The 10,410-nt window shown below is 49.1% G+C and overlaps 1 protein-coding gene across 1 annotated transcript; it reads left to right on the top strand.

Annotated features, from left to right (window-relative positions):
• The first annotated feature begins 476 nt into the window (after positions 1–476).
• Positions 477–6,946, top strand: HOXC13 (homeobox C13). The gene is made up of 2 exons (XM_065935507.1): positions 477–1,212; positions 6,690–6,946. Exons 1-2 carry the CDS (start codon positions 477–479, stop codon positions 6,944–6,946), a joined length of 993 nt encoding a protein of 330 aa, XP_065791579.1.
• The last annotated feature ends 3,464 nt before the right edge of the window (positions 6,947–10,410 follow it).

Genomic DNA, 10,410 nt, shown 5'->3' with positions numbered 1-10,410 from the left:
GGAACGGTCTGGTCTCTCCAAGACCCCTTTGAGTCGGCCAAATTCAGCCTCACCCTCCTTACTCTCCCTCCCCCGGGCCTGCCAGGGGGCGGTACCCTGTCCCTTTAAATCTCCCAGCTCCCTCCTTTTTGCCCCACCGAGAGCCAATCAGCAGAGACATTTCCCCTTTCGCCCCGCCCCGCCTCTAGGGGTGGGAACCCCAGGAGACCCAGCCAGGAGGTCACGTGCACTGCCCGCGTCACGTGAGCGCGGGAGGGTGGCCTAGGGGAGGCTGGCGGGAGCCGGTGATTTCTTAATGAAGTGTACCCGCATGCGTAGAGGGAAGGTGGGGAGGGTGGTGGAAGCACCAGGAGGAGGAGGGGAGGGGTGGGGAGGGAAGGGAGGAGGGATGGGGGAGGGGAAAAGGGAGCGAGGTGTCTCCCTAGCTCGCAGCCTCTGGCAAGTGGAGTTTTTAAAAAGCTCGAGCAGATCATGTCATGACGACTTCGCTGCTCCTGCATCCGCGCTGGCCGGAGAGCCTTATGTACGTCTATGAGGACAGCGCGGCGGAGAGCGGCAGCGGCGGCGGCAGCGGCGGGGGAGGCGGCGGCGCGGGCGGAGCGGGGGGCGGCTGCAGCGGAGCGAGTCCCGGCAAAGCCCCGAGCATGGACGGGCTGGGCAACAGCTGCCCCGCCAGCCACTGCCGCGATCTGCTTCCGCACCCCGTGCTGGGCCGCCCGCCGGCTCCCCTGGGCGCCCCTCAGGGCGCTGTCTACACGGACATCCCGACCCCGGAGGCGGCGCGCCAGTGCGCCCCCCCGCCGGCGCCCCCCACCTCGTCCAGCGCCACCCTGGGCTATGGCTACCCGTTCGGTGGCAGCTACTACGGCTGCCGCCTGTCGCACAACGTGAACCTGCAGCAAAAGCCTTGCGCCTATCACCCGGGCGATAAGTACCCCGAGCCGTCGGGCGCCCTTCCTGGTGACGACCTGTCCTCCAGGGCCAAGGAGTTCGCCTTCTATCCCAGCTTCGCCAGCTCCTATCAGGCGATGCCCGGCTACCTGGACGTGTCGGTGGTGCCTGGGATCAGCGGACACCCAGAGCCGCGTCACGACGCGCTCATCCCCGTCGAAGGCTACCAGCACTGGGCTCTCTCCAACGGCTGGGACAGTCAGGTGTACTGCTCAAAGGAACAGTCGCAGTCCGCCCACCTCTGGAAGTCTCCCTTTCCAGGTAAGGAAGGGTCCCGAACGCGGCCGCCGCCAGGGACCCCTCCCAGCCCCGTCTGCCCCGGGGCTCCGCGCCCCAGCCACCCCCGCCGTCTGGCCCCGGCGCGCCGGCTTTGCTGGGCTGCAGATGGAGGCGGCCGGGCGAGCTGCGCTGAGGAATGCGCCGGGGAAGAAATCTGCTCCGACACGTTCCCCGGAGCTGCCCGGCGGAGAGTGAAGCAATCACAGGCGCCCAAGCGCCGGGCCGCCGGCTCCGCTCCAGTCGGGAGCTCGCCGCCTCCCCCTCCGCAGGGCTCCAGTCTCACGCGCGGCTCTTGGCCCCCTAAATGCGCTTCCGGCCTGAAATGGGGGGTGGGTGGGCCTTGGGTGCCTTGGAATCTAAACCCATTAGAACAAAAACGCTCAAGCCACCGAATCAATTGGAGGAAAAAATAAGAACCCGCAAGCGTTTTCTTGGCCTGAATTTCCAAGAACATTTAGGCATTAGACAGATGTTTTGTTGCTGTTTTTAAAATACGGGTCTAATTTGCTGGAGTCTACAGAAATGTAGATTTTTCATTTTTAAAATTTTTCTTTTTTTTTTCTTGATTTGTTTTAAGAATTTGACCACGAATTTCCTGATTGCTGAAGGAGCAAGAGAACTGAAATCTCTGGAGAGAGTGTGGGAAAAAAGGGTGTTTGCATCCCTCTCCTGGGATATAAAATTCTTTGCCTGTCTGTAGGGCTCACATTCTCTGTGTGTATGTACGCTACCAACTCCGCCAAACGTCGGGGAGAGAGTTACTCATGCCTTAGACACAGGAAGAGAGGAATGAGGATGAGGTTTCGGGGGAAGGCTTGTTTTGGAGGAATCTGAGGTCCAGGCCCAGGCTGGGAACCCCTCAGTATTGTCTGGCTATGTATTCGGTGGGGGATTGGAACTCACTGGTGGCGTGTTCCCTCTCCAATTGAGACTATCTCTGAATAGGAGAGGATCCCGCAACACCCACTCCCCACTCCCCAGAGGAAAAGACCAGTTCCAGGGTTCTCAAAATCACATCAGGAGCTTTGGATTCAGCGCAGTGCTGAGAAATCAGGATTCAACGAATCCAGATCTTGAGTCTGCTCTAATTACATATAAGCAGAGCTCAGTGGGCGAGGGTTGGCTGGCTCCATTCTGATGCTTGCAGGGGTCCTGGGGGCCCAGAACAGCCATATATGTTTCCTCCTACTACCCAGCAGGCCCCCCTCCTGGCTCTCCGTTGGGACCAAGGGACATTTTCACTGGGACATATAGACCTGAAGACCTCCTTAGGGTGGGCCTGAAATTCCTCTGCATCCGGGATTGGGGAAAGAGCAGACAGTTAAAAAAAAAATACTGGATGATGTTACAAAGTGTAGCAAATAATATTCTTGTAAATATTCTAAGATGACTTAGTATAATACAACTGACCAAGGTGGGACCCACACTAGACACCCAATTTCTGACTGCCAGAAGATTTAGGGATGATGTATGCATTACCTACTCTGCACTGACTATATTTTTATATAATATGATTTCTGTTATTAACAACCTAATATGAAACACATAATAACACTTTTCTAGAAGATAAGCACCTCACATGTAGGTGTACAATAATGTGTTGTGGAGATATGACCCTTTAATTTCCCATCTCACCCAGATGGGAAGCTCCTTGGGAGGTGGGGATTTAGCAGGAATTCCTGGAGCATGGGTAGCTGGTAGCCAACGGACCATGCTAAGGGGCTGAAGGGCAGAGCGGCCGATGCCCACCAGCCCCACTGTGGGCAGAGCAATGGGCAGTTGGTTTAGTGTGAAGAGGGGACGAGAAGGAGCTGCTCTGGCATTGCTGTGTCTGCATGCCAAGTGAATGAGAGATTGGAAAGGAGCTCAGAAATATATCAGCAAAAATAAACATCTTAAAGATTCCCAGAAAAGAAAAAAAAAATGCCAAAAACCTGCTAAAAGTAAGCACTTTTTGATCACAGCCTCCTAGGGAAAAATATCTTTAACATAAAAAAATCATACAACCCAACTGAGATTTAACACACTTGCAAATTATGGCATGAAAACGCATGTAAAACCAAATATGTCTCAACAGCTATGTGCTCACACAGTCCCAGTGTGGAAATAGAAACGGGCTGGTGTATCTCTGTGCAGAGGTATAGGCAAAAGGCAGATGAATAAGAAATTATCTTCAGACACCCTCCATCTTTCTACCCACACAGAGCTCTTTCAGAAGTAGTGAGATTTCCAGATAACTCTGTCTATGCAATTGTGGTTTGTTCGGCAGCATCTCAGCATAAACACTACTGTCTCTCTTCAGTGCCTCTGGCTCTGAGAAACCTCATCCATGGCAGTCTGGGCTGGTGTGGGAGATGAAGGCAATTGTTCAGAAAGATCCAGATAATTAGGGCCAAGATGAGTTGTGGCTTCTTCAACTTCACCCAATTATATAGACCTTTGCTTCATTGCTCTTTTTTTTTCTTCCTATAGTGAGGGTAGACAATTTTTAATTTTGACAGAGAGTCCAAGAGAGAAGGTGGGTGTGGTGGGGAGACAGGGAGAGACAGAGACAGACAGGATGAGGGGGAGAGAAAAATAGAGAGACAGAAATAATGGGCTCTTTGGGTCATACTGAAAGTCTCTGTTGATAAGCCATTGGATTTTGGTTGAGAAGAGTGGCTAGGATTTCTAGCCCAACTAGGTCCTCTTCGGAGCGCAGAGCCCTGTTGTGGGAAAGGGTGGGCAAGATCTAGTGGGTGGTAGAAACATGTACACAGGACCCCAAGAGAGAGCTGTGGCTAAGCATTGATCTGATTTTTTATTTGCCCCTCAAAAGTGTCTGTTGGGTTCCCAGGTATGAAGTGGGATGTGTGTGCATGTGTGCGTGTGTGTGCCTGCATGCCTGCGTATGCGCTGAAGGGAGACTACGGAAAGCTTGATTGTAAAATTAGTCACCGAGTCCTCTATTTACTTTAGGTAGCATAGACACAACTCAGGGCCTAAATTTCCAAGATGTCTCCATATCTATAGATCCCACTTCCTTTCCAGACAAGACAGAAGACAATGAAAGGGGGCTTCTTTGAGAAGGCAAGGCTGAAGGTATTTCCCCAGCTGCCCAAAATAACTGGCAGTTTGGTCTGATCCAGGGTAAGCTTGGCCAGATCAACCCTTGGCATTCTATAGAGAAAAATAACCAATTTAGACCAGTTATCTGCTTTTCAAAAACTGATTCTTTTAGGGTTTGTTGATTCAACCTCATGGGAAATTTATAGTTGGGGTTTAGGAGAGCCCAAATCAGGTAGATAATTGTGAGCTTTTTCAGAAAGTGACGTTTAACAGATCAGGGACAATTATCTGGTTAACTCAGGAACACAAACCCACTTCTATCCCATTTGTTCTCCAGGGGAAAGGAGGTATTTGTTCTCCAGGGGAAAGATAAATTGTACCAGGTGGTCTGTTTCCATTTTAGAACTTACTGTGTCATTATGTTGAGCCCAAAAATCTGGTTTTAAAACCCGGCTCTGCCACTTGAGCTTCTTTACCTATTCTGAGCCTCAGATTCCTTATCTTGTAAAATGGGTTTAATAAAATAAGCCTTAAAAAAGATGTTCCAAGGATTGAAAAATAATAATAATAATCTCATATTATCATTACTTACTTTCTGTGTTTTACTCTTGTTCCAGATTCATTAGTTTCTCAAATCATAGTTATGTCTGTAAGAGCAAAACATATTTGAGAACTGAGAGATTTTTTTAAAAAACATCTTGTGCAAAAAAAAAAAAAAAGCCATTTTTAACGTAAAGGATCTGCTTTGCTAAAGTGAAGTTGTTTTGTTTTTCAGATTTAAAAAAAATTTAGCCTGTTCCTACATAGGCAGAGAAAAGTGACAGGTCCAACAATTTTCCATAGACATTGTCATCCTGGAGACAGTGTGACCAGGCCATTGGAATCCCCTCTCTCCCATATTCTTTCCATGTACTTTATTTCCCCCTTCCTGGGTGACCTCTTCTTTCCTGTCCTGTGTAGATAAAGGTCTCTGAAAGAGAGCAGACCCAGTGAGAAAGGGGATAAGGAAGGTGATTCATAAAGGGGAGGTGAGAACAGGCATTTCACAAAGAGTTCTGTGCCCTTATTCTAGACTGTGTCTGCACTTCCAAAGGGCAGTAAGAATGAAGAGGAAACCATTTAAATATTCAGCCCTACTCATTAGATCCTGCAGGAAGAAGTCAGTCAATTACATTTTTTAAAGTTGAGGGGTGAGTTATTCAGCTCATCTCCCTAGTTCCTTACTTTCCTTGAAAGTGTTGCTAGGACCTTTCTGTTGGTGGAGTGGAAGAGGGGCTGTAAGTGATGCACTTTAGTTCCTGTGATATTCTCATAGAACAGAAAGAAATTGAACTAGTGGTGGTATGGCAAGGTATTTGGAGTTTAGGATTAGGGGTCCTGCATGGGTTGGAGAGTTTCCTTCAGCCTTGGTGGAAAGATGAGGATGGGGAACCAGATCAGAGTTGCTGTGTCTTGGTGAGTGAAAATTTGAGGGAGGGCAAAGGAGGGGCACTGATTTCTTTTTGTAGAAGATTTATGTGAACCGCTGGTCTTAACCCAAGAGGGCCTCTCTTAGTGTGTCTCCTCTGGTGGGCACACCCTGGGGTGTGGACCCTCTACTTCTAGGGACCAGATTTCTTACATCTCAGTGCTAGGGCTTCCCACCTGGGATGTTGCAAAGTGGCTTACAATATTGGACTCCTTGAGAGATTGGCTCCCAGGCAGTCTAGCTTCACCTGGACACTTTTCTCTAGCTGTTGGTGCTGGCCTCAGATTCCCAGTGCAGAGCCAGTGACCAAAGGCAGGAGGCCCCACTTGATGGTCTGTGCCCACTGAAACAGTCTCCCTGCCCGCCGTGCTCTCCCTCAAGCGTACAAAAGGACACCTTCTTCTAATAATTGGGCAGAGTATAAACTGACTGATTCCCAAGTGATCTAACTGCTAGGAAAGAGGAATTTTCCTGAATACTTGCAATCCTGCAAGCTAGCAGACCAGGATGGAATTTGGAGGGACCCCTCTATGGGGACAAGGATTCTGATAAGGAATGCTGTGCAGAACCAGATTGGAGGCTGAGGCAAAAAGAAAAATCAGTAGTACTGGTCCTGCATTCATTTAAAATTTTGATATTTTGTTCATCATGAAATTTTTGATAATCATATAGGTATAATACAGAAAATATTATTTATCTTGATTTCTGAGCTTTTGGCACCCCCTCCTTTAAAGTTTGCGCCAAAAAAAAAAAAAATAAAGCTCACACCAGAGGCAATACCTCAGTGTCCTCACTTCGGCCGTGGCCTTGGTAATAGCAGAGATGCAAAGGATTTGGGGGCAGTCTGCCCGCCTGTGAGTCCCTGCGCCTTGAGCCTCTATAGCCGTTTGCTGGATCCAGCACGCGACTCACTTCCTGCTGCCTGCCTTCTTTCTCCCCCCAGACGTGGTCCCCCTACAGCCCGAGGCCAACAGCTACAGGCGCGGGCGCAAGAAACGCGTGCCCTACACCAAGGTGCAGCTGAAGGAGCTAGAGAAGGAGTACGCGGCCAGCAAGTTCATCACCAAAGAGAAGCGCCGGCGCATCTCGGCTACCACAAATCTCTCGGAGCGCCAGGTCACCATCTGGTTCCAGAACCGTCGGGTCAAAGAGAAGAAGGTGGTCAGCAAATCGAAAACACCTCACCTTCACTCCACCTGACTGCCCACCGGCCCCGCCCCATCTATTTATGTCGCTGATTTGTACCATATATGAACTCACCAGAAGGACCCTTCTCCCGGGTGCAGACCAATATTTAATGTTAACCAGAAAGAGGAACGCAGAGAGGCAGAAAATATTAGATGGTGGGCTCTGCTGCCCTCTACTCCCCACCCCATCCTCAACCCCCACCCCTACGCAGATGGGACCTACCTGGCCTCAACAGCTTTGGAGGTGGGTCTGAGTGGGCTGTGGGAGAAAGGCAGCTGGCCTCCACTCCCTCTGGCCTTCACCCTTCTCCCCTTGCCAGAAAGCAGAGTGGCAGGGAAGATCATTCCAGCCAAAGCAGAGTTGGGGAACCCTGAATGATCCCTTTCTTGCCTCATCCTTTGCCCCGGCAGGTAGACAGGCAACCCTACTGAGGGTGCCACCGGGTGCAGGACCTGGGGAGCTCCTACTTTCCTTTCAGTCCCTCCTCCTGCTCCCAGCCCCTTGGCATTCCTTAGTTAGGCAGAATATCCCAGTTAAGAGTTTCTGTGCATATTTTAAAAGTCTCATTAATATTAATCATAAGCATTAGGGATCTGGCATCGTGATTGGAGTACAGACAGCGCTTAGGTTTTCTTTTTTCCTATCTGTTTCAACAAAAGCTGGAATTGGCTGAGGAACCACCTATCCCCCCTCCCACTTCAAGCAAGGAACTGAGTTTCTCTGGAGCCACTGGTGCTCCCATAGCCTCCTCTGTTCTGCTTCTGGGTCCCATCGGAAAATCCAGGGAAGACAGAAACTCCCGCCACGCTGCTAAATATGTCTTCTCTATCTCTCTGTCTCTCTATGGTGAGGCTGAGATTAGGCCAGGCACAGAAGCAGAACTTTTTTTGTAAGGAAAGGACAAACTTCTCTTCCAAGGGGATGGAGAGTGGGTCCCCCAGCAGAATCCCTCTCCAGTCACTTCTCCATCAAGGCAACAGCTCAGAAGGCCTCACACTTTCACTTTTACTCATTGTCCAGAAGAAAGCCGTTTTCTTCCAGGAGGCCAAAATAATCACAATTAGCCAACTAATGTAGACACGACTGACATTTCCCTCCTCAAAGGCCAGCTCGGTGCTGGGGAGGTGTGGGGGCTCACCTTCTCCTTTCCCACTGGCGCATTACAAAACAGTGTTCTTTTGAAATGTTCATCAGAAATAGGTTTTTTTTTTTTTTTTTAATGTTGTGTATCTGTATATAGTATTGTGGTGTCTAAATGACAATGTACTGAATGCAAAAAGAAAAAAGAACCCACAAACCCGTTTTTAAAATAAAATCTTTTTTTTTTTTTTTGCCTTAATTTTATTGCTTGGATTACTTCTGAAACTCCTATCCTCTGGCTCTTTGGGGGAGGGAGGCTCTGTTGCCCTGATGCAGCCAGAGTTGGCCAGGGCTACGTACTGACATCACACCAGGCTAGTGCATCCCAAACTCATATTTTGCTTTACTTAAGTTTTTTAAGTTAGTCATTCAGATTGTTGATAGTGTCTAGACAGGAGAAAACTCTTTACCATCCTAATGCCCCAAACAAATGAGTAGGTTCCGGAGAGAAGGATGTGATCAGTGACTAAAAAGGCCTGGCAGCAGGTGAGTGAGTTCACTTCAGTTAATAGTCAGGGCTCAGATCTGGATCCTGGATCCCAGGGCTGAGAAAATGGCCATCCCATCTGGGAGCTGGATCCTTCAGTGGTGGTGGCAGCAATTGGGCTCTAATCTTAGGTTCTTGAGGCTCTAGTGCCCCAGTGTCCCAAATCCTTCCCAACAGTTCAGAGCTGGAACTAGGAAGTGGTCCCCTTAGTCAACCCTGGTGGGGGGTGGCTGCAAGCTCAGCATTCCCAAGCTGCTCTCTTTTCTTCCCCACCGATCTGCGCAAGAGGTCAGGCCCCAAGGACGCTGTGGGCCCCAAGTTTGCTAAGCCAACCTTGCTTCTATTCTCCAGCTTTCTTGGAAACCTCAGTCTTCTAGGCAATCGGGAGCTGTGTAGACTCTGCCACTAACTTGTTTTCACTGTCCTGTCCATCTGCGCCTATCTTCCTATCCCACTGAGTTAATGAGATCACTAAGTCGTCAGGTTAAGAGATTTTAAAAAAACAATATAGCCTAAAACAATGTTATCTCAGATTAAATCTTTACTGCAACAACTTTTATGTTATGATATTTTTCCTCTCCTGAGATATAGAAAGACTGGAGGCATTGGATTGGAATTCAGAGTGCTCCAATTTCTCTTTGCCTGATGGCTGAAGGTCTTCAAGTTTTATTTAAATAAATGTTTGGTGGGGGTTGTGATACACACATATGCACACACAACACACACACTGAATCTGAGAGACTAAGAGACTAAGAATTCACCCTCTGTGGAGCCTCTGCTACTGATGTGGCTGCTGATCCTGTTCTCACCATCTCAACCCAGGATTAACTAACCAAAGAATCCCAGGCTGAGCAGTACAGATTAGGAGTTGCAAATAGATGAATCTCCTAGGAATAAGGTTCATTCTTAATTCCATCTCCCCTTTCTCTCCCCACTCACCACTCTAATCTCTCTCCAAAACCCCTCAGTCTTCCCTGAGATGTAAAGAATTGAACACTAAATGTGTGTGTTTCATCAGAAAAAGGAAGTGAGTAGACAAGAGACCTTGGGGCTTCCTTAATGGACCCACAGCCCTCTTGACCTGGGAGTGCACTGGGAAGTCCCATGACACAGCTGTAGACACAGTGGAGACTTGGAGGCTCAGTAGGGAAAGAGAATTCTGAAGTTCTCCGAGGCAGCCTTCCACTTCTGCACACAAACCCACATGAAGTCAACTGAACGAGCCTTCCCACATGGAGGGACCCGCCCTAAGGCCCCAGAAGGGGGTGATGGAAAAGAGAGGGTAAGCTGGTGCAGGCTCACTGGGACACCAGTGACCCAGGCAGGCATGTGGTACTTCTGAGCCCCGGTGAACCCCAGTGTGCCAGGGTGTTTAAGATGCTACCCATTCACTGGATTAACTATGCCTAGAGCAGTTTTGGGGATGCCTCTCCTAGAAAAGTAAGCAGGTCTGAGAATGGAAACTCCTGTGTGAGACAGGTATTGTGTGAGTGTGTATTCTGGGGAGACACACATTCCCCAGAGTTGGGGAAAAAAGTATTTGTTCCCTGATTGTGTTGGTTCCTTACCTGTCCTTCCTCCAAGAGTTGGTATTCTCACTGGGGAACTCTGTGAGATCTTCCTATGAAAGGATGTGTGTGTGTGTGTGTGTGTGTGTGTGTGCACGCACATGCCTGTGTGTGTGCCTGTGTGCATCTTTGTGTGTGTGTATGGAGCCTCTGATTAGTACAGAATTTCCCCAGCTTTTACTGCCTCTCTGTGTGCATGCGTAGCAATGCTGTCAGCCAGCACTCATCTCAAGGTGTAGAGTGTGTTTTCTTCATTCAGATTTATAAAAGCTTTTCTTTCC

Source organism: Muntiacus reevesi, chromosome 4, assembly GCF_963930625.1.
Source record: "Muntiacus reevesi chromosome 4, mMunRee1.1, whole genome shotgun sequence".
Classification (NCBI taxonomy): domain Eukaryota; kingdom Metazoa; phylum Chordata; class Mammalia; order Artiodactyla; family Cervidae; genus Muntiacus; species Muntiacus reevesi.
Note: the sequence above shows the minus strand (reverse complement) of the source record. Positions and strands in the feature narration are given on the sequence as shown.